This window comes from Stigmatopora argus, chromosome 4 (assembly GCF_051989625.1).
Source record: "Stigmatopora argus isolate UIUO_Sarg chromosome 4, RoL_Sarg_1.0, whole genome shotgun sequence".
Taxonomy (NCBI): domain Eukaryota; kingdom Metazoa; phylum Chordata; class Actinopteri; order Syngnathiformes; family Syngnathidae; genus Stigmatopora; species Stigmatopora argus.
The window spans coordinates 1,727,810-1,753,590 of record NC_135390.1 but is presented as its reverse complement, the minus strand read 5'-3'; the positions used below and the strand labels follow the sequence as shown (position 1 = coordinate 1,753,590).

The window sequence follows — 25,781 nt, the reverse complement described above, 5'->3', positions numbered from 1 at the left end:
ACAAATAAAGAATAGTATCCTCATCTCATTTTCTGAACCGCTTCATCCTCATTCGGGTCACGGGGGGTGCTGGAGCCTATCCCAGCTGACTCCGGGCCAGAGGCGGGGGACACCCTGAATCGGTGGCCAGCCGATCGCAGGGCACAGGGAGACCATGCACACTCACGCCCATATCTAGGGGCAATTGAGAGTATCCAATCAGCCTACCTGTATGTTTTTGTAATGTGGGAGGAAACCGGAGTACCCGGAGAAAACCCACACAGGCCCGGAGAGAACATGCAAACTCCACACAGATGGACATGACCTGGATTTGAACCCAGGACCCTAGAGCTGTGAGGCTGACGTGCTAACCACTCGCTCCACCGGGCCGCCCAGAACAGTATCCTGATAGCTAAAATTGAAAATTAAAAATAGAGACAAAAAAACTCAGTAATAAGATTATATGCTGACAACATACAGTCATACCTCTACTTATGAATGCCTCTAGGTACGGACATTTCTGATTACAAAAGCTTTTTATATGCAAATGAATGCCTCAATTACAAAAAGGAAATCCTCCCAAAATTAAATGCATTTCCTTATCCGTTATGTTATCTCATTTTCTGAACCACTTTATCCTCACAAGGGTCGCGGGGGGTGCTGGAGCCTATCCCAGCTGACTTCGGGCCGGAGGCGGGGGACACCCTGAATTGGTGGCCAGCCAACCGCAGGGCACAAGGAGACAAACAACCATTCACGCTCACATTCACACCTAGGGGCAATTTACAGTGTCCAAACAGTCTACATGCATGTCTTTGGAATGTGGGAGGAAACTGGAATACCTGGAGAAAACCCACGCAGGTCCGGGGAGAACATGCAAACTCCACACAGGTGGACCGACCTGGATTTGAAACCAGATCCCCCATTGTGAGGCTGACGCGCTAACCACTCAGCCGCCGGGCCGCCCACGTTTTATTTATTTTGAAAATATTGTCGCGGATGCATTGATTCTCACTTTAGAACCTTGCCACACACGACTGGGCTACCATTGGCTGTGTAACAACAACCATTATCCATGTTTCAAGATTGTTTCTTACATACATCTCAACCGCGGCTAAATGGGCCCCTTATTAATGATTGCAATTCCCCTTATTAAGCGCGAAAAAATTATATATATATATATATATATATATATATATATATATGTATATATATATATATATATATATATATATATATATATATATGTATATATATATATATATATATATATATATATATATATATGTATATATATATATATATATATATATATATATATATACCGTAATTACTCGAATATAACACGCAGATTTTTGCTATATAATTAATTTCAATAGTTGGGGGTGCGTGTTATAATCAATAACTAAAATAAATTACAAATTTTCGATCGAAAAAAGCATTGTCAAACTCACTTTGACGCACGGATTTTACGTCATCTCGTAAAGCAAATCGAAAATCGGAAAGCCGAGACCACCACTGCCCCCCTCTAGCCTCGTACTCGTCTCAGTTCACCCTCTCTCAGTTCAGTGTTATAATCAATAACTAAAATAAATTACAAATTTTCGATCGAAAAAAGCATTGTCAAACTCACTTTGACGCACGGATTTTACGTCATCTCGTAAAGCCGACGCACGGATTTTACGTCATCTCGTAAAGCCGACGCACGGATTTTACGTCATCTTGTAAAGCCGACGCACGGATTTTACGTCATCTCGTAAAGCCGACGCACGGATTTTACGTCATCTTGTAAAGCCGACGCACGGATTTTACGTCATCTCGTAAAGCCGAGACCACCACTGCCCCCCTCTAGCCTCGTACTCGTCTCAGTTCACCCTCTCTCAGTTCAGTGTTATAATCAATAACTAAAATAAATTACAAATTTTCGATCGAAAAAAGCATTGTCAAACTCACTTTGACGCACGGATTTTACGTCATCTCGTAAAGCCGATCGAAAATCGGAAAGCCGAGACCACCACTGCCCCCCTCTAGCCTCGTACTCGTCTCAGTTCACCCTCTCTCAGTTCAGTTTTGGACATTGTACAAGCAACATGGCATCAAAACGAGCAAGTTATACCGCAGCGTTCAAAAGAAAAGTCATCAAAGTGGCAGAGGAATTGGGCAACAGAGAAGCTGGAAGAAAATTCGATATTAGTGAAGCTAACATCCGTGGTTGGAGGAAGAAGAAAGACTCATTATTGAAAGAAAAAGCAACAGCAAAAGCATCAGGACGTGGAAGAAAAGCAATGTTCCCAGAGTTCGAGAAAGAACTTCTTAAAACGAAGTAGTGTTGCCTCACCAACAAGCTGGATGGTACTGAGGATGATGTGTTGTGGGAGGAAGAGGAAGTGGATGAAGGAAGCGTGGACGTTGATAGGATTCTCAACGAAGAGATGTATGAGGAGACGGATGAGAGGACAGAGAAAGAGAGAGAGGAATATCTGCAGAGACTATTTAAAGATTCTGATGCGGACTCTTCATTTGAAGGATTCTAATGAATAAATTTGTACTCTTGATGAACACTTGTAGTTTAAACACATGTGATACCGTAATTACTCGAATATAACACGCAGGTTTTTGCTATATAATTAATTCCAATAGTTGGGGGTGCGTGTTATAATCAAGAACTAAAATAAATTACAAATTTTAGATCGGAAAAAGCATTGTCAAACTCACTTTGACGCACGGATTTTACGTCATCTCGTACAGCTGACGCACGGATTTTACGTCATCTCTTAAATGCCGACGCATGGATTTTACGTCATCTCGTAAACCCGATCGAAAATCGGAAAGCCGAGACCACCACTGCCCCCCTCTAGCCTCGTACTCGTCTCAGTTCACCCTCTCTCAGTTCAGTGTTATAATCAATAACTAAAATAAATTATAAATTTTCGATCGAAAAAAGCATTGTCAAACTCACTTTGACGCACGGACTTTACGTCATCTCGTACAGCCGACGCACGGATTTTACGTCATCTCGTAAAGCCAATCGGATGATGTGTTGTGGGAGGAAGAGGAAGTTGACGCATACCGGCTGTAGCCAATCCATTGATTCCTTTCGTTTCCTGTATTTAAGTAGCAACGCGTCATCACACGTCGCCGGATCGTTCACTATCGTTGACTATCATTGACTGTTGTTAGCGGTTGCTAGCGGTCGCTAGCTGTCGTTATTCTGTTGCCTCTGTCCGTATGCGCGCCGCATGCGGCCACGTTTGTTTCCACGCCTTGGTTGATTCATTAAAGGACTCCGTATCACGCTGAATGCCTCGTCCTCTCCTGCTTCCTGTATTTGGGTCTACCTACATCCACGGTCGCGTCGCACAACGCGGCGCGACCGTAACAGATGCCCTCGATCGCGCTGCGACGACCCAGCGACGCGGCGCGGTCATAACAAGAGGACAGACAAAGAGAGAGAGGAACTCTTCATTTGAAGGATTCTAATGAATAAATTTGTTTGAACAAAACAATCGTGAAACGAAGAAAAAAAGGTAAGATTTCTGATTTTCGTCAGCGGGAAATTTTAGGTGCGCACTATATTCGAGTACTGCGTTTTTCCAGATTTTTTTGGCCCAAAATACCTGCGTGTTATTTTCGAGTGCGCGTTATATTCGAGTAATTACGGTAGTCTTTTCCATTGTGCATATCTTCAAATCATTTATTTATTCAATTTGTATGTTCCTTTTCTTGTTTGAGAATGACAATAGATATTTGAATTAAAACATGGTATTGTCAATTGAAATGTAGTCAATGTTCAAGGAAGTCTAAAAGGTATTGCAACATAACATGTCTACATGATATGTTTGTCCACTCTGTGTATCATCTATTGTCCTAAAATTCAAACGCATAACTCCACCAACTGCACGACACTCGACACGCTCGTACCTGAAGATTTCTCTATCCGGTTTTGAACAAAACAATCGTGAAACGAAGAAAAAAAGGTAAGATTTCTGATTTTCGTCAGCGGGAAATTTTAGGTGCGCACTATATTCGATTACATCGTTTTTCCAGATGTTTTTGGCCCAAAATTACCTGCGTGTTATTTTCGAGTGCGCGTTTAATTCGAGAAAATACGGTATATATATATGTATGTATGTATATATGATTATCTATTTATCATAACTATTTCGTGATTATCTATCATTACTATTTCGTGATTATCTATTTATCATTACTATTTCGTGACTATCTATCATTACTATTTCGTGATTATCTATTTATATTAATATTTTGTGATTATTTATTTATCATTACTATTTAGTGATTATTTATCATTACTATTTAGTGATTATTTATCATTACTATTTAGTGATTATTTATCACTACTATTTAGTGATTATTTATCGTTACTATTTAGTGATTATTTATCATTACTATTTAGTGATTATTTATCATTACTATTTAGTGATTATTTATCATTACTATTTAGTGATTATTTATCATTACTATTTAGTGATTATTTATCATTACTATTTAGTGATTATTTATCATTACTATTTAGTGATTATTTATCATTACTATTTAGTGATTATTTATCATTACTATTTAGTGATTATAATTACTATTTAGTGATTATTTATCATTACTATTTAGTTATTTCTATGTATTTGCCTGTTTGTTAAAGCGTCCATAGACTCAGCGACCAGTGCAACTAGTTGCTGAATGTCTCCAAAAACCATGGCACAATCCTGGACACCCATCCTGGACTCTGACGGAACAAGCCCGCTTCGCTCTGCTGACCTCACTTGGACTACTTATTTGTTTCTTATTTATTGATTATTTAATGTTTATTTATCCATACTATATAATGATTGTGTCTGTTTGTTTGTTGTTGCGTCCATAGACTCAGCGAGTGGTGCGACTTGGCGCTGAATGTCTCCAAAACCAACCATGAAACTCATCCTGCACTTCAGATGTGACATGCGCGCCTCACTCTGCTGACCTCACGTGGACTACGTATTTATTGATTTATTTGTCCGTCTGTTGTTATCTGTATACTATGTGGTGAAAGCTTTGAAATCTCATTATACTTGTATAATGATAATAAAAGCATTCAATTCAATTCAATTCACTTCACTTCAATTCAATATGTTGTGAATAAATGTTTTGTCATGGCAACATGTGTTCAGCATTTGCCAGTTACCAGTACAATCCTTGGTGTACCCTGAGAAAAACTAATTTAAAAAAAAACGTGCCAATTTTTAGTCAAATTATGGTTGCGCATTATACACGGGTGCACCATATACTCAAATAAATACGGCATGCATTTTACTTCCTAGGCATCTAAATTTTCTCTGGCCTGTTTGACATGCATGTATACACCATACTCTCTGTGTCCAACAAAAAAGTAGCCTAGAGGTAAAAGAAATCACTGACTCAAATAACTTCTTAAAATTAGGTTGGTCTGTTCAAACAGCGCTCTGGAAGCTTAATTAGGCCCTCAGCAGTGACAGCTGCAACGTCTCTTGGGTGTCTGTAGGAATATTTTCTGCAATCATTCACATTTTTGAAGGCCTAAATGCCCAAGAACCCCCCAAATTTTGCGCACAGATTGGGCCTGGGAAAAGCATAATGTCATGTAAATCATGTTATTTTATGACGATTAGTTGGACACTGTCTTTCTTGCCACAACCCCACCCCATATCAGCTGCACATCCTCAACTCAGTGTAAGATTACATTTGTTCATTTAGAAAAAAAAAATAGGTATTGATGAATTGTTACGTTATCTGTTTATGTTATTTACAGATTTATATATTATACTAAAGATGATAATTTGTAGTTTAAAATGGATGACATAAGATAATGGATGATGACAATTTTAAAAAGATAAAATAATGTACTGTTAAGTTGCAGACTATATTTTGCAGACGATATAGTTCTGTTAATTTCATTAGGCTGCAATCTTAAATGTAGTTAACAGTGATTTCAACTATCTCCGATTTAATTTTGTCGAGCCAGTTAATATTTAAATCTCCAAGCAAGATAACTTCATTTTTTGTGTCGTATTCCCTAAGTAGGGCCTGAAGCTCCGTATAGAATCTATTAGAGATGAATGAAGGTCTGTATATGCCAATCAAAGTTTTTGACATTTGTGGGGATAGTGATATATAAGGCTGATGCATTAAAATACGACAAAATGTAACTTAAAATTGTACTACCCCCACTCAAAAAACCAAGAAACAACTATTTGACGAACAAGGGTCAAAGGCACATTAATCAGGCCAGAGCTGATCAGCCATGGTCCTGGAGAAGATTGAATAGTGCAGAAAAAGGGCTTTTGGTTGGACTGTGGCACTCAAACTCTGCCATTGGCCACTACTGGCATCTGCCCGGAGTGTGCCGTTTTCGGCTTAGGCTGGTGCTGTGCTTCCCTGTTACACCCGGTGGCTGCTACCCTGAAAAGTGCCTGCACTGTCTTTAGCATCCGTGTACAGAGCATTAACATGGGGCTCATGGAGACGCAGTTTCCTTCTAGCAAATGGTAGGGCAGCACGAGATAATCACTGGCAAAGCTCTACCGAAACAATTAAAAAATACATAAATGGATTAAGGAAGTGTATTTACATTTCAGGGATGTTCGATTACATTTGACGTTTCAGTGACTGTGTTTGTGTCTTGGAACAAAGGTTTTCCCATCGAGAGTTTTCATAACCAGAACATTTCATATATAGAATAGAAGTACTTGTACTAGAGGTACCTCTCTTTTTCCACCCTGTGAAAAGGATATTGTGGCCATTTTCCAAATGTTTGATTCTTTTTTCTTGGTAAAACGCATGGTAGATTCATTGTGCCACAATGGCGTGCTACGTCCTTTAGCATAGCAACGCCACTTTTTTTTCGGTCACTGTCATCATGTCTTATTTTTTCCTGGGCTCATTGGATTCCAGGAGCTGATGACCAACTTATTAGTCAGTAAGTCATGTGTATGATCATTGTGTCAAAATATAATTTTGCTGACTCGGGTGTTAGATTGTTTCTAATGAACCTAAAATAGGACAAATTTAATTTAATTTTTGTTATTTATATGTCGTTTGAAGACAAGTTGAGAGTCAAGAGTGATTCCTAGGTATTTATATTGTAGAACTTGTTGGATTTATTATGGGATGTTTCTATATGTTTTGTAAGCATTTTTAATAATAAGGCTATGATGATATTATAGATGTATGCATTTTAATTACTTTTGTATAAGAGTGTATTTAATTTGAGACTGGGACAAACTCGAGGTCACCCTGCTGGCTCCAGCTTGTTGACATAACACCTCACCCTCCAAGGACTGTTACTGGGAGATAGACCTCGCGACCCAGACACCCAGATGCAAGTTCACAATGATCTAAGAAGGACTCATAAATTGTTTTGTCTGGGATGCTGGCAGTTTACCTTATAAATAAATTATTATGCTTATACTGCAAATTCTTACGCAGGTGTTTTGGTTTCAATCTAATAATGGCAATTGTTTTGAATCAGATTACATTGAAATGTTTTCAGTTATGTGCGACTAAATACAGAGAAGAGGAGACTGCACGTCAGAAATGCTCAGGAACGAAGGCGCGTTATGAGTGTGGCTCCTTGCAAGTTGTAACCAGATATGTGAAAGATGTCTTCCAATTTTAATTAAATATTACTAATAATGATTTAAGGGTATTAATCATTATTCCAACAGAACTACATTGATTGTTTTTCCTTGGACAAAATGTTGGGGTCACTGCTAGTTGTCGCTTTTATTTTTAGAAGAACACAGTCTTAGATGTTTAAGTGTAGTTGGGATTTTTCAGGCCAGTTATTCACGCTCGTCATTGCATCTGTGAGTTCCTGTGCAGCATGTTTTTTGTCTTTCGCGTGGTGGTATTGACGAACAACTTTCAAAAAGACACACGAAAAACACAAAAAGAGTAAAGTAGCGAGAGTTTGACGCTGCATGCATTGGCACAAGCATATTTTTCTGTTGATTAGATATTGTTTATATCTTATCAACATATCCCGTGGAAACATCCTTCCCGATGCTTTCAAGAGAGTACTGACAGAACTTAACTTTTAAAGTGTTCTTTGGTAAGTTATTATATTTTGAGTATTACTGTTTTAACATGATCATCAAATTTTAGAAAACACTTTAAAGTCCCAGTTTCACAACTGTTTACACACCAATTAAATTATAGAAAGAGAGTATTAAAAAAACAACAAACAAAACCAGAATTATTGAAATTGTCCCCCACAATTATCATTTTATGAATTACTACAATCAACTCTCTTAGAAAATGATTACGTCACAAGAGTACAGGAGCCAGCCAAGGCTCAATTTAAAAAAGTGTATGTAGACAAGTTCTTATTTGTTTGATCATGAAATACAAAATGGAAAGTGGGTCATAAGTCCCGAAGAACATGAGATTGCACAATACAAGTTTAGAATGGAGACGGAAGCACCATAACACAGCCCCCCATGACTAAGAAAAGGAGACACTGTCACGGGACGGATGCATCTTGGGCTTCATTGTGAAATATTAATTGTATTCTTATATTTAATCTTGCACACTTTTGCACTCTGATGTATTAGAAGTTACTAGAATAGAATTTATTTACACCTATTGGTTAAAATGTGCACTACACCTTTTGTACTCCACCTCCTTCATTTGTATCAACGCCTCCCATTTTTATGACTTGTCCTATCTTTATTAAAACACAGTTGAAGCAGCTTTTTGGCAGGAACTAGCTTGGAGGAGCCTGGAGAGTAGTCACATTCTCCGGCATCTGAATTGTTGCCTTTCCCCCGCCTCTGCAGACGCGGCTTTAAATTTCATTCTTTCTGTCTCAATGTGTGCTCTTGTGTTCAAGTTTATTTAAGTGTTGGCAAGTAGCCCCAACATTCATTGACATAACATCTGCTTAATGGAAAGTATCTTACATTTACCGTATTTACTCGCATATATGCTGGTTTTGGCGGACAAAAAATTATGAATGAATCGAAGGTACGGCTAAAATGCGCATAAAACATGACATGCACGAAACTGCAAGTTGACGATGCCATGGCACGATGACAAAATGGCGCCGTGACGCCATGACGCAATGGCGCTGTGACGCCATGACGCAATGGCGCCATTGACGAACAATGTCTCGTTTGTAATCGTGGCATAGCAATGTGCCACTTTCTTTCTCTATCAATTATTACTGTACACTGCAAGTATTAACCAACCAATCAATTAATAATAATACATTTATTGTGTGCAGTACTCACCTGGCTTTCCTGTTAGTAGGATGCGTCTGGGAATAATGACTTTGTCCTCTGAATGGCGGGCCCAATCAACCATGCCCCTCCAGCCTTTCATTGGGAAGGTGATATCTGCATTACTCTGCAATGGACGCTTGTGGATGCTTAAAACTGTAGAAGATATGACCAGAGTTATTAACCCCTTCACCTAAGAAATACCCTGGATTATCATGCTTGTTTTTTTATTTTTAAAACAGACCATTAAATCAGTGGTCATTAAACATTTTCTCAACGCGGACCGGTAAAGCTCTTTCTATTTTCTTTCGAACTGGAGTAGGTTGCACGATGACAAAAGTCATACATGGCGTGAGAACCACTTTACAAGTGTCGCAAAGAGAGAAGTTGTTTGATGTGACAGAGGTTAACCCATTGGCTAGAGTTAGAGCCAAGCGGTGGCACCCTATCATCCGTGGGTCATTTTTTGTATAGAGGAAGTTGTTGCGTGCCAACTTTAAGTGGTTGCGACCTCCAATCGTGCAAAAAGGCAACAACCTACAAAGCAACAGCTACTCTTAATAAATGTGACACTCGTCTATGAGTCCTGTGGTGTGGCCCTAACACGTCGTGCAGTCTTATTAGAAACGGATCAAATAATTTATAGCAATATTAATGCATTACTAGAAAATAGTGAAGTTGGGCATAAGATCAATCAGTTATATTGATTGGTTAAAAGTTCACTTTTTTCTGTATTGTCTTGTCCTGTGTGTGTTGTTGTCACCAAATTGGGTCCTGTGTGCCTGTGTGTGTGCGCGTGTGCTCCTTTATGCCCGTCTCATCTCCTGCCTAATCTGTGTGAGCATTAATTGTGTGTGTGTGTGTGTGTGTGCTTGTGAGAGAAGTGTTTTGAAAGAGTATGCTGTTTGAACGTGTTATTTTTTGTTCAGTGGTGAATCGTGAGACATAAGTTTGACTTGTAAGGACGTCAACAAGGGTTATAAGGAAGAGAGGACTTCGGTAGATGCTTATGTCGGAATGTGGTGTTATTGGTAGTTTTAGATGTAAGCTATTGTAGTCTTGACAATTGACCTGGTGATGTTGAAAACCGGATTTAAACCTTTTAAGTCATGTTGAGTTAATAGTAATGTGGTAAAATTAAAACTAATATTCTAATTGGTTTGGGGAAGTGATGTTGTCTTGCACAAAGGATCTATTTAGGTTATTGTGTGTGAGAAAACGACAGAGACTGTGAGCGAGAGCACGATTGAGTGTGAGAAAAAGAGTGCAGGCGAGAGAGTGCGAGAGAAGAGTGCAAGAGAGAGAGTTGCTTATTGTTTTTGTAATTTGTTTGCAGAGAAAGTATGAGAGTGGGATGATGTTGAAATACACAACGTTTGTATCTAATGCCCCCCCAAAAATTGTCCACTCAGATGTAGATAAAAAAATACAATAAAATAAATAAGCGATGAGAAATATGTATTGTGGTATTTTCTACAGCTCTGTCAGCACATTTGGGACAAGTAAAACTATGGGTGATGTAGTGTACCGTAGTTTACCAACTAATGTTGTGATTTTTGAGACTTCTCTTAACAAACGAACCCATGGCACATTAGCAGAGGGTCCCTTTAAATGTTCATGCGTGTCATGTGAATGTCATTACATCATGCCATGCTTCAAAAGGAAATTCTCTCAATGAAATGTAGTAAGCCTTGACCCAGTGTACATCTAACAAGTAAAGTGCTTCTGTTTCTTTGTATTATAAGTTTATGTTGTCTATTTACCTGTTACGATTGCAATGCCTTTTGCTTACAATGTCGCGGTGTACATGTGATGATACTCAGTGGCGGGCTGTGCATTTCACACCTAGGCCTTAAGTAGTGCTACATGTGAAACAAGCCAACCCTCAATAAGTATTTTATGGCTATAAAGCCCTTACTGCAGCTACAGTTGCGACACATAAAAAGAGAATCAATACTAACCTCAAAAATGTAAATATTATTTAGGAAAATAGACACATTTTACTCACCAAAGATTCTCTTTATTTATACACACAATCCATCATCCTTTCTTTCCTCAAGAAGATTTCAATTACTCTGTCGTACAGATTACCCGTGCGTTTCAGGTGCATCAAGAAGTTATTTTCTATCGCCATCAAAGCTAATGCTGAAAAACGAGTCTGTCCTGTTGTATTTCTGGCATGTGTTTTGATTCTATTTAGGACTGAAAATGTCAGTTCGACAGAAGCAGTGGTATGGTCACTGCCAAACACACTAATGTGTAAAACCGCCCCATGCTCTCACTAAGATTTTTCTGCTGAAGGAAGTCAAGGAGATCAGTGGGAGATTTTCCTGCAAAATCATCCATGGCATACATTACAATCAGTTCTGTTCTTAGCCGATCGAGGCAGATCGAAAAGTGTTTCATGCCTCTGCGTTAAGATGGAGAAGGCTGCATGTGGGACAGTTTTCTGGTATTCCGAAAACTTCTGCGGGTCGAGGAGGGAGAGGAACATCAGTCTTCCGTGGTCTTCAAATCTGGTCCGCGTCTGGCAATAATATTGTCCAGAATCCTGTCGTGGAGTTGGTGGTAGTGCGCACGAGAATCTTGCGCTTGACATCTTCGTGCGCTTGGAGCACCCGCGCTGCGTTCAGTGGCTTCGTAGATTTCCTCATATGGGCTCTTCTCGCGTTCAACTGTGTCACAAAACTATTTTACTCTTTCAAGACAAAACTGTGCAACTGTGCGTTTGTTGTTCTGTAGTATTGAAAAAGGCACGTCTGAATGCTCAAAAATGCCATTAAATGTCTGATGCAAAAAACAAAATTCAAAATCATCCAGACGTGCTATAAACCCATCAGCACACCGCAGACTCCTCGTCGTACTCGTCATGATGCTCCAGGATGTGATGAAAAAGTTCCTTTAGAGCAGCTCTCTTCTCAAATACTGTATTGACCCCTCTGGATGTGTACTGCCACCGTGTTGTTGCCACACGAGGCAGACGCCGCTGGCAGATTTCGTCCAGCAGCTGTGTGCGTCAAGGTGATCTCGAAAAAATTGCAGCAAAGCCATTAAGTGAGCAAAAAATATCTTGCATTCTTGAAGCTTTGAGGCCCCCTGAGTCAGTACTAAATTGAGCTGATGTGCATAACAGTGTATGAATAAAGCTAACGGTGCTCTCTCCTTAACTTTAGCCTGCACCCCATTTAATCCAGAAGACATGACCGCTGCACTGTAACACTGTGCCACAACTTTACCCAGACATTCATTTTCCACCAAAAATTGAATGATAAGACCTGCAATGTCATCGGCTCGCTTCCAACTGGTAACATTTTCAAATATGACGAACCACTCCTTGACACCTTTGCTTGTGACATAACACAGGACCAGTGTGAGCTATGCTGCATTACTCGCGTCTGTCGTCTCATCCACCATTAGAGACAAACAGTGCATTTTTTATTTCCCTTCTGATCTCTTTCTCCATCACTTTAGCAATAGCAGTGATCAGGTCATTTTGTATTTTGCCACCATATGGATATACCGTATTTACTCGCATATAAGCCGCATTTGTCGGACAAAAAAAATGATGACTGTCTCGAGGGTACGGCTTATAATCGGATAAAAAGACGACATGCACGAAACTGCAAGGTGATAAAGACGAAACACCATAATGCATTACAATGCGGCTGATACGGTCATTTATTTACGGGCCTGGCTGCTAAGCTGAAACAACAACCACACCGAGCACCGCTTCCTAGTATCTTTTTGACCAACGCCCGATCCATCACCCACAAAATGGATGAGTTGGAACTTCGAATTACTACCAATAGCTTTGTTAGGAACAAAGAATATTATTCTCATCACAGAAACGTGGCTACACCCGCATATCCCCGACGCTGCGGTATCGCTAGCTAGCCGAACGCTTTTTCGGAACGACCGTTCAAAAGAATTAACAGGCAAAAGCAAAGGAGGAGGACTGTGCATGTTTATACATAATGAATGGTGTTGTGACAGTAGGATCATTGACACTCACTGTTCCCCGGATTTAGAGTTATTGGCAATACGGTGCAGGCCCTATTATTTACCGAGAGAGCTAACGGTCGTCATAGTAACGGCTATCTATATACCTCGGAATGCTAACGTTAACACGGCACTTAACCTCCTGCTAACGGCTGTAAACAAACAACAGCTTGACCACCCCGATGGAGTTTTTATTGTCGCTGGTGATTTCAACAAGGTGTGTTTAAAGACTGTTTTACCTAAGTTTATTCAATACGTAAATTGTAATACTAGAGGAGACAAAACTCTTGACCATGTCTATTCTAACATCAAACATGCTTATAAAGCCACTTCCCTCCCTCACCTAGCTGGATCAGATCACCTCTGCCTATCTCTCACCCCCGCTTACACTCCACTCCGGAGGCAAACAACCCCACAAATAAAGTTAATAAAAACTGGGCCCGAAGACGCACTCTCTCAGCTGCAGGACTGTTTCTCCCGCACCAACTGGGAACTTTTTGTACACGACAACCTCCAGGACTACACAGACTCTGTACTTTGTTACATAAAAAACTGCATTGACAACGTCACTATAAATAAGCGAATACGGGTTTTTCCTAACCAAAAACCCTGGATGACCAATGAGACACAGCCACTCATCAAATGCCGTAACACCGCCTTTAGATCAGGGGACAAGATAAAATATAGAGCTGCCAGAGCTAAGCTGAAAAGAGGCATTAAAAAGGCCAAGGCAGCATATACTAAGAAAATTGAGGAGCACTTCACAGAAAATAACCCAAAGAAGATGTGGCAAGGAATACGACATATTACCAACTACAATAACAATAATATGTCTGTTAACGCAAATGCCTCACTAGCGGAGGAATTGAACCGTTTCTTTGCCCGTTTTGAGACTGACAAATCAGACCCAGTCTCAACACCCAGACCACCACCCTGCAGCAATACACTGACGTTCCGGGAACAGGAAGTAAGACTGGTAATGCGGTCTGTGAACACCAGGAAGGCTGCTGGCCTAGACGGAGTACCTGGGAAGGTGCTCAAAGCCTGTGCTGACCAGCTGGCTGGAGTCTTCACAAAAATGTTCAATTGTTCCCTGCAACAATCCATCATTCCATCCTGTCTGAAATCTGCCACCATTATCCCTGTCCCCAAAAAGCCAACCATTGACAGCATGAATGATTATAGGCCTGTTGCACTCACGCCTGTGATCATGAAGTGCTTTGAAAAATTGGTAGCCCACCATATAAGGAATACAATCCCTCCCTCAATTGACCCTCACCAGTTTGCTTATAGAGCAAACATGTCCACTGAGGATGCTATTGCCATTGCTCTTCATACAGCACTGAGCCACCTGGAACACTATGGGAACTACGTGAGGATACTCTTCATTGACTATAGCTCAGCCTTCAACACCATAAAACCGGACATTCTGACTGACAAACTCTCCCACCTTGGACTATCCTCTTCCATCTGCGGCTGGATAAAGAACTTCTTGACCAACCGACCACAGACTGTTAGACTTGGTCCCCACCTCTCTTCCTCCATTACACTGAGCACTGGCTCCCCTCAAGGCTGGGTACTGAGTCCTCTTATGTACTCCCTGTACACATACGACTGTACACCCACCCACCAGTCTAACGCCATCATCAAATTCGCTGACCACACCACTGTGGTCGGACTATTCTCAGGAGGGGATGAGTCGGCCTACAGAGATGAGGTCAACAAATTGTCTTTGTGGTGCTCGGTGAACAATCTCACACTGAACACCACGAAAACTAAAGAAATAATACTGGACTTTCGTAAACACAGCACAGATCTGGCCCCACTCCTTATAGATGGAGTATGTGTAGACAGGGTCCAGTCCTTTAAATTCCTGGGGGTCCACGTCACGGATAAGCTCTCATGGTCTACAAACATCACGGCAGTAGTGAAGAAGGCTCAGAAACGACTACATTTCTCTTCAGGGTACTTAGGAAGTACAACTTGGGAACCAAGCTTCTGATAACCTTCTATAGAACCACTGTAGCGAGCATCCTGGCGTACTGCATCACAGTGTGGTACGCTGGAAGCACGGCGGCAGACAAAAAGGCCATGCAGAAAGTGATTAACACTGCCCAGAGGATTGTCGGCAGCTCTCTCCCCTCACTGGAAGACATTGCCAGCCCTCGCTACCTCAGCAGAGCCAGGAACATCATAGGGGACCCTTACCACCCTGGTCACAATCTGTTCCAGCTGCTGCCCTCTGGCAGACGCTATAGGTCCCACAAAGCACGGACAAATAGGCTTAAGGACAGTTTTTCCCCACATCCATCAGAACTCTAAATTTGCGGTAACATAACACACATTCCCTTCTGAGGTAATATGAAAAGATGTTTGGGTGGTGATCTGCCTCCTACTAGCTGACTGAAGGTAAGTGGAAGACAGTGAGAGGTAAGCGACCTGTATCCATAACAGCGGAATGCCAAATTACAATTATTTAGGTCTTTTGCCAAGTAAACGCAGCTTATGGAGAAGCTCCACCAATTTCGTCACACGCAGTTTCTCGGTGTGATGACAAGTAGGCTTTTTTGTTGTTGATAATGACGACAGGGCCTATGTCCGATTATTATTATTTGAAAGTAAAAAAAGATAAACAGATAAAACTATTAGCGAATTAGCTTAGCGTTACGGTGTTCGTTCATAGCGCTGGGACACCTCATCTACACAGATACCCCAGTCAGAGAGCGAGACAAAGGCACACAAATGACTCATCAGCTCCCACTATATGAATTTCAAGGAATTGACAGTGATTGGCATTGTTCTCCGCAAACACCTTATAGTCAACATTTAGGCGAACATTGAAAACTCCGAAAAGGTTTGCGGTACTCCATCCAAAAGAACTACAACTCTAACTACAACTATAGGAACCTAAGCTGCCTAAACAACATAACATGAAAACTTAAGGACCCTGAGCTTCCCACTTAGGTGCCTGAACTAAAAGAAACAATAGACTAACCTGCCTTTTAATGAAAAGACAACGGAAAACATAGGAAATTTATAACATTGTGAAATTGTCATTTCTGTTGATGAAAAGCATCAAGTTCTCATCAAGATTTAATTCTTTTTTCAAATTGAATAATTTGTTATTTTGCATTTACAAAGATAGGCATATTAACTTCCTTATGATATTGACCCTAATAATGTGCTTTTGATTCATACATTATCTCAGAAATACCACGTGTGATGATTTTTTATTAACATTTCCCCATCAAAGTAACACATCTGTACTACCTATTGAAACCATGAATATGAAGGTGAAAATTGTGAATCAGGGGGCAGCTTGTACGCGAGAAATTGTAAAATTCAACAATTTTTAGGCAATTTTAAGGGTGCGGCTTATACGCGAGGGCGGCTTATATGATAGTAAATACGGTATTTCCCAGCATTTCCAAAATAATATTACTGCAAAAGTCATTGAAATAGACAAAGAGAAATACCATACCATAAATGTTTTGGTTATTTTTGGCTTACCTATGTTATCAGCTACTTCATACATGTCCTGAAAGTCTTTCATTCTGAGACCAATGACCTCCACAAATTCCTCAATCAGGTGAAATAGCTCGGTGACACTAGGGCCCAGCTGTGGGAGACAATATGTGAGAACAGGTTCATTTTATCAGGTCTCCAACAGCTCACGGCAAGTTAAGTTCAAAACGTTTTTATGGCAATTGTAGATGTCAAAGGTGCAGAGCATCAGGAAGTGACATCACTTGATTATAATTGCTTTATTCCTACCAAAAAAAAAAGTAAAGGAACTATAAGGTCAAGACATGCAAAGGCCATTAGGGTGAAAGGGCGAGTAACACAAATCATCAACAATTTGATAACAGTATGCTTTTTTTCATTCACACCTTGAATAACTATTGTGGGGCCCACGATGAAAAACAAAGAATAACATTACATTTAGCACACTCAGAAAATTCCTGACACGTGTTAGAACTCAGTGTCGAAGGCATACAAACCTGGACGACACCGTCAGAGTGGCTCCGTACATTGTCCATAGCTTTGTGAATAGAAGTCATCCTGGAAAATTATCAAAGGGGCTTTCGGCTGGACGGTTGCGTTCAAACACCACCATATGTCATGACCAAGGGTATCACACTTAGATCTTTTGGGGGGAGAAAACCCCTCTTCGCCCAGTCTATTGGATCCATATGGAGAGCACTGTTTTGGGCCAAGTTCACGCTGTTCTCCGCTGTCGTAGCTGGTGGTCGCTACTGAAGTGGGTCTCATATTGAAATGTGTATTTTGCCCATTTCTAGTCATGACAAAATGAGTCACAAGCTTCTCCTTAGTAGAGCTCTGTCCTGTAGCCAGACGTGTCCTTGAAGACTTGCAACATTGTCGTTATCTTCTATTTGCCAGTTCATAACAAACAGCTTACTGTATGAAGAAGAGGAAAATCCCATCCTTGTTTGGTTTCGGTATCATCCTCTTGAGAGAATAAAGGTGAATGTAAGTTGTCTGTCTCTGCGCATTTGTGGACGACAGCCTTGCCTGTGGTTCACCTGTGTCCAGAATATTTTGTAATAAAAGCTTCGAAGTCACTGTTCATTGCCTCCAGCCTGTATTTGGACAACCAACATATTCCACATCAGAAATTAATCGAACCCGAGAAGGAAGACAGAGTGCTCTTCCTTCAACACTACCCCACAAAGGCCTGCACTCTCATAACCAATGTTCCCTCTAAGCTGTGGCACTGCATTTAGCTAATGGTTCGGTGGAGCTGTTAAAAAGAAAAAAAATATCAAAGCAGAATTTTGTTTTATTTAATAATCACAAATGTACAATCATTTCCTTTCAAAAAGGAAGTGACGTGAGCACAACTAAGAACTGTGTCCATGGCGGTATAGTGTTCACCAAGTCCCTGGGTGCAATTCTAATAGCATGGGATACACATTACGCAGGTATCAAGGCTGACATTTTAATGATCGACCGCAAGACCTTCGATCAGCGTTAACAACTATTGGGATGTGCTGAAATGGTAAGAACTACGAACACATCAAGGCTACTCGTGTCTGGCCAGTCACCCTTTATCATGGCGAAACGCCCGGGCTGTGGGAGAGCCACTCAACAAGCAAAAGAAAATAAGAAATCCGGTTATTTTAAGGTGGAATGGCTGGGCAAATGGAACAACAAGCGGTGAAATTGGGTGAGAAAGGTCTCACCTGCTAAACATGTAGTGAAGCTAAAATTGTAAGTGTTTTCCTATAGAAAAATACACACATTCAGCAGAAAAGTTATTTGAATGAGAATCAAAGGTGAGAAGGAAAAATTTAAGTCAGATTTGTGTATATTCTAGGTATATTTATTAAGATGTTTTATGCATGGTTATTAATCATTAAATTGTATTATGACGAGATAATTTATGGGTAGTAGACATGCACCTGCTTACAGCAGGTGTGATAATGGTGTGGCCATAGCGACCCCTTCCAATGTTGCTCAGAGTGGTCTTCAGTGTGCTCAGGGTGGTTGTCAGTATGCCCAGACATATGAAAAATTAGAGGGAACATTGCTCACAACCTGTCCCTCCGAGGCATTGCACTCCAGGGATTATTTTCACAAAGAATGGAGACGAAGCTCCCTCATCGGCAATAGCCATGGGAGGCCCATGGGGTGTTGGGAGATGGTCACTGAGAGAGCAACTCTATTAAGCAAATATCAAAATAAATACAGGATGTTACACGTGTATTTGTTTTGGGGGATGTTTGAATTTTTCAGATTTTGCATTTTGGAACTTGAATTTCTATTGAATCTAAAGACAACATTTTGTGATTGAATGTTTCAGAACATGAACATTTTGTATGTAGAGGTCTCATCTCATCTTCCTCCGCTTATCTGAGGTCGGGTCCCGGGGCAGCAGGAAAGCCCAAACTCCCATCACCTCATCTGCTTCATCCAGCTCTTCTGGGAGAATCCCAAGGCGTTCCCAGGCTAGGGGGAAGATACGTATAGTCTACCCAGCGCGTCCTAGTTCGGCCCCATGGCCTCCTACCAGTGGGACGTAACCCGAACACCTCACCAGAGAGGTGTCCAGGGGCCATCCTAAATCAGATACACTAATAAAATTGGCTTCTCTCGGTCGAGATTAGCAGCCGCTCTACCCCGAGCTCCTCACGGATGATATAGCGCCTCACCTTATCTCTAAGGGAGAGTACGGCCACCCTGCAGAGGAAACTCATTTCAGCTGATTGTATCCTGGATCCTGTTCATGTCACGACCCACAGCTCGTGACCAAAGATGAGGGTGGGAACGTATACAACGTAATCGCCTTTCGCCTCAGCTCCTTCTTCACCACAACGTACCGATGCAGAGTCTGCAACACTGCAGACACTTATCCTCACGAGGGTCGTGGGAGGTGACATCGGGGACCAAGCAGGGGACACTCTTAATTGGTGACCAGCCAATCGCCGAGCACGAGGATACGAGCAACCAGTCACAATCACACCTAGGAACAATTTAGAGCGTCTACCAGTCTACCCTGAATGTTTTTGGGGTGTGGGAGGAAACCCCTATAAAACCCACAAAAGCTCAGGGAGAACATGCAAACTTCAAACAGGAAGGTCCGGACCGGGGATCGAACGCTCAATCTTATAGAACTGTGAGGCAAACGCGCGAACTGCCTCTACACCGAGCTGCCAGGATGCACCATATTTACTTAAAATATTAACGTGGACTCTACTTTAAATAAAACATGACTTTATAACTTTCATCAGGAAGCAGAAAAAGAATACAAAATTAAGCAGTTTCAAAAGAAATGGCAAAAACATGACCATTACCAGTTGTGCTTCTTTCCATCGTACTCCATTTTCATCCATTAGCAGATTGCTAACTGACTGGACAAAGTTCTAGAACAGAGAACATGATATTTCATTGTTAGAAAAAGTATTTGATGAATCAGAAAAGGTATAGAATTAATTCTTGTGCAATTTGGGTGCATTTGATAAACAAACATAGTAACCAATTTAAATAGTTAAAAATTGTGGCCAAACAAGTCCACATTAAACCTTCTTAAACATAGTAAAACTTATTAAATCATTTAGGTAAAAAATATTTAATAAGGGACATCAAATATTATCATATTCATGTTAATATGTAAATACAGTCATACCTCTACATACGAAATTAATTGGTTCCAAGACGTTTTTCGTTACTTGAAAATTTCGTAAGTAGGTGTACTTTATATTCTAAAATCCGTTTCACGGTACTCACACAACTACCAACTAAACCCTTTAAAATTGGTCAAAGTGTCCCAATTACGTATGAAAGATGTGAGGAAAAACACAAATGAGTGAAAATGTTACGATCACGCTGCGTCGCTGCGTCGTCGCAGCGCGATCGGGAATATCTTGGGGAACCCAAGCGCAGGAGACGTGAGTGACTCGAGCCAATTCACTTCAAACTACATTCTTTAATGAATAAACAAAGGTCTACAAATCCACAATGGACTGGAACAGAACGGCAGCATGCTACGCGCACGCACAAACAAAGAGACGATCTGGCAATGGTGCTCTCACACATTGCTCCTTAAATAATAAAGCCAGGAAGCAATCAGCAGATTGACTGCAGCTGCTTCCATGACGGCACGTCAGGAGGGACAAAACAGGCCACTCCTGACAGAAAATTATAAAGAAATCATTTATTAATGTCTTAAAATAAATAAAGCATATGAAAATATGCCCTGCACCACTGAGATATCTCCCTCCAAAGCCGTTATAGATGTAATACCCATGCTTGTCCTCCAGATGATGGCAAGAGCCCGTTCTACCAGGGCCGAAAGCCGTCCACTTTGTAGTACATTTTAAACTTTTACCTATGTGTGTGTGTGTGTGTGTGAAAATATGTGCCACATTGCATTTGTATAGTTTTTAATCGCTTAATAAGGGGAATTCAAAATAAAATAGTGGATAAGGAAATGCATTTACTTTTTGGGGGATTTTGTAACTTGGATCTTTTTCGTATCTCTAGTCACTCATTTTCATGTTAAAAAATGCATAACCTAAAACTTTTGTATCTAGAGGCATCCGTAAGTAGAGGTATGAGAGTATGTAAGATTGTAGCCAAGGGCTAATTTCCATCTTTAGTCCTTTGTGTAGGTTCAAGATAAACGATGACACATACTAGACACACACACACACAAGTAGCACAGTTTAGACAGCGTTGTGATCGCAATTTTGTTCATCTAAGAGCCCAGCTTTAAGATAATTGGCGAAGAAGTTCAGAGACAGGAGTTCACGTAAGTTACCGTATTTTCACACCTATAGGACGCACTTAAGTCTAAACATTTTTCTATGGATCGAACACAATTTAACAGCTTTGTTAACGGATTGCTAACAGATGACCAACATAGTAGTTCTGGCAGGCAGTGTTGCACGAGTTACGTGACCGTAATACACAACTCTTACTGACAGTGGAGCCTAGCATGTTTATCGGCAAACTCTTTATAACAGAGTGTACCTTTCATCTCAACAAAGCATTATCAAACTTAGTTTTGCTCGTGCTGTCTTTAAAAAACATGCTAGCGGCTAACCTAACATACGCTAGCAGCTAGCATAGCATACGCTAGTGGATAGCATAACATACACTAGTGGCTAGCATAACAAAGGTGCGCTAGCAGCTAGCATAACATACGCTAGCCTAGTGTCATGCTAGCGCCTTTTCCGAGGAAGCGCCCAATGTAATGACAAAAAACTGAAAATATACCCGCAAATGAGACTGCGCCCTATCAGACGGTTTTATAGGTGTGAAAATACGGTCATTGGTATTGAGTTCCAGGTACCATATTAATTTGAGTACAAATTGCAAAATTTTGTACCAAAAAATTGAAGCAAAGCTCAGGTGCGCGTTGTACATGAGGTCTTCGCTTTTATGACCAAATCGCAACGTTTTCGGAGGTTTTGATGTCCGCCAGTTTGAATTTTCCTTTCTCGAACAAACTCATCACGCCCGAGATTTCAAGCGAGAAGAGAAGGCAAGGTGGCGGACTATAAAAGTGGCCCCGGGAAAAGGCTCCGATGACCGGGCCCGGGACGGGGGATCAGCATGGCAAATAAACCCTTAAAACGCTTTGAATGGAAAATCTTAAGAAAAATGATTGTACATTGTATTTATGACATACTATATGAATAAAAAGCACATTATTAGGGTCAATATCATAAGGAAGTTAATATGCCTGTCTTTGTAAATGCAAAATATCAAATTATTTTATTTGAAAAAAGAAATAGGTCTAGCTTGATAAGAACCTGATGCTTTTTAAAGACAGAAATTACAATTTTCTTACCAGAAGTTTAAGATGTTGTGGCGGCTAAATTGCTTCTAATGTTGAAATATCTCTATTTTTTATGGTTAATTTTACTGCAAAAGTAACAAATAAAAATAAAATAAAATGAAACCGGAATTTTGTTTTATTTCATAATCACAAATGTACAATTATTTCCTTTCAAAAAGGAAGTGGCGTAAGCACAACCAGGAAGTGTGTCCATAGCGGTATATTGTTCACCAAGTCCCTGGGTGCAATACTAATAGCATGGAATACGCATGTATCAAGGCTGATATTTTAACGATGGACCGCAAGACCTTCGATCAGCGTTAACAACTATTGGGATGTGCTGACATGGTAAGAGCTACGATCACACCAAGGCTAATCGCGTCTGGCCAGTCAGAGCACGTTTAACTAGGTAAGACGGCAGTGCCCTAGGTAAGATGGCGGTGCCCTGAGCGAAAAGTGACAGGTACAAGTGAGATTCTTTTTTCACGTTTTATGCAAGATATGGTTTAGTTTTTTCTTGAATTTCATTTATGATGTCAAAATAAATTTTGTTTGGCCTTTTTTCTGTTTGTCTTTTCTCTATTTTGAAATAAATGACCGTATCAGCCGCATTGTCTTGCGTTATGGCGTTATGGTGTTATGGCGTTATGGTGTTATGGCGTTTTGTTGTTGTTACCTTGCAATTTTGTGCATGTGTCGTCTTTTTATGCGCACATAAGCCCTATCCTCGATTCAGTCATCATTTTTTTGTTCGACAAATGCGGCTAATATGCGCGTAAATACAGTCGGTATCAAAACATCGATAATTTCACTTCATGGGACAAAAAATGTTATTGCAAGCATAAGCACGTGTTTCTTTGTTTAATGTTTAACTAATTACTCAATTAGTGGAACAAATTGATCAACTTATCAATAGCTGTAACACTGCATATACAAACAGATGTATAACTATTTGATGAGGCCATTTGCTGCATTCAAACCAGACTTAAACTGCCAAGCGTGAAGCTGTTGCTTGTATTATGCCCGTTGCTAAATGCAGTTTTATGTTTTCACAGAATTTACGTCGCCAAAGGTTGGAGTCTGTAAAACTAAACAAGTTCCAGTTAAGGTAACGTAAAGAAAGCAAATAAAAAAGTAATTTAAGGACTTTGATCTGATAATTGTACTTTTTTTTAACTTCATTTTAATTTTGAATATTACGCAAAAAGTTTTCTGTACACACAAATCTCATGTCAACAAAAAGTGGAACTCTTAACATAACCACTGTAAGTTTATGTAATGTAAAAATAAGCAATAGATGTACTGTATTTTCACACGTATAGGGCGCACTTAAGTCTAAAATGTTCTCTAAAATGGTCGTTGCGCCTTCTCTGTGCACTAAATTCAATTTTTGTATGGCCCTGACCAGATGAGTGACTGGTTTTATTTCTTGCCGACACACTACTTATTGCGATCAACCCAGCGGACGTTCACCCTAAAAATAGCCTCCCCGTGCATGCCAAGCATTACAGCAGGGGTCTCAAACTCGCGGCCCGCGGGCCAACTGCGGCCCTCGGGACGATAATTTGCGGCCCCCGTCTTAATATGAAAGATTAATGTTCGTGCGGCCCGCAAGATTGATATGAATGACACTTGTTGTGTTCGGAGCTGAATGAACCAATCACGGTGAGGTATACGGCTCTGGAGGGCGGGACATCGGCCTGGCTGTCCAGTGCCTCGCTCACTCACTCATTCATTCCTCCAATCAGCTGGGCGGAGGAGAAGCCATGAAGCCGATCACTCCGCTCGGCACGCACACTCCTCCGCTGCTCTCAGCATAGAACTGAATGAGGCGCTATGATCCGTGATCCAGCCTGTGTCAGTGTCTGTAGCCATCTCCGCGAGTGACACTGAAACTTAACAGTAAGTGCGTTAACATGACACTTGAGAAATTTGGAGAACTGCCGTAATCCAATACGATCGGAGAGCGAAAGTGTGCATGCGCCACAGACCCGCGAAACTGAAAGTTAAAGTTCAACCCGAGACTCATTCCAAGTGGAAACACATATTACAGAGCCCCAGAGATGTCTCTTTCAAAGCCTGCCGTGAAGAGAAAGGTCGGTGATGAGCACAGACAGTTTCAAGAAAAGTGGGGAGTGCAATATTTCTTTGTTGAACACAGGGGCACCCCGACGTGTCTCATTTGCACTGAAAAAGTTGCGATGCACAAGGAATACAATTTGCAACGTCATTATACTACGAGACATGCTGAGGAGTACGAAAAATACCAGGGAGATGAGAGAGCCAACCAGGTTGCCAGTCTTAAAACACGTCTTCTGAGGCAACAGGATTTCTTCAAGAAGGCTACCAAAGACAGTAATGCAGCAGTCGAAGCTAGCTACTCCGTTTGTGAGTTGATTGCTAAAGCAGGAAAGCCATTCACAGAAGGTGAATTTATCAAAAAGTGCATATTACAGGCTGCACATATTGTCTGTCCAGAAAAGAAAAGTCAGTTCAACCACATCAGCCTTTCTGCCAACACCGTGGCAGAGCGCATTTCTCACCTGTCAAGTGACATTTATGATCAACTGTGTGAGAAAGCACAATGTTTCAGTGTATATTCAGTGGCTCTTGATGAGACCACAGATATCACAGACACTGCCCAGCTCGCAATATATGTCCGTGGTGTTGATGACAATTTTGAAGTAATGGAGGAGTTGCTCACAGTAATTCCAATGCATGGCCAGACCACCGCTAAGGAAATATTTCACCAGCTGTGTGATGCCATTAAGAAAGCTGGTTTGCCATGGAAGAGCTTTGTTGGAATAACAACCGATGGAGCCCCATCAATGACAGGGAGGAAGAATGGACTGGTAGCACTTGTTCAAAAAAACTGGAAGAGGAGGGTGGAGGAGGCCATAGCTCTGCACTGCATTATCCATCAGCAGGCCCTTTGCAGCAGATGCTTGAAGTTTGACAATGTGATGTCTGTCGTTGTGAAATGGATCAACCAAATCAGATCCAGGGGCTTGAAGCATAGAAGGTTCCGTGCTTGTTTAGAGGAAATGGAGTCAGAATATGGGGATGTGCTCTATTTCACTGAGGTACGTTGGCTCAGCAGGGGAAACGTGTTAAAGAGATTTTTTGAGTTGAGAGCAGAAGTAAAAGACTTCAAGGAGATAGACGGGGTTGCTGTTCCTGTGCTAAGTGATCGCAAATGGCTCATGGACTTGGCTTTTCTTGTTGATATCACACATGAGCTTAAT

General features: G+C 40.9%; 1 protein-coding gene across 6 annotated transcripts in view; it reads right to left on the bottom strand.

Annotated features, from left to right (window-relative positions):
- Positions 1-25,781, bottom strand: part of LOC144073050 (adhesion G protein-coupled receptor B1-like) — a 200,845-nt gene that overhangs the window by 111,372 nt on the left and 63,692 nt on the right. For all 6 annotated transcript variants that reach the window (XM_077598564.1, XM_077598567.1, XM_077598568.1 and 3 more), the window contains 3 exons: positions 20,048-20,116; positions 16,740-16,848; positions 9,243-9,386 (listed from right to left, as the gene is read on the bottom strand). In XM_077598564.1, the coding sequence (XP_077454690.1) occupies positions 9,243-9,386; positions 16,740-16,848; positions 20,048-20,116 (322 nt within the window). The remainder of the gene's footprint in view (positions 1-9,242; positions 9,387-16,739; positions 16,849-20,047; positions 20,117-25,781) is intronic.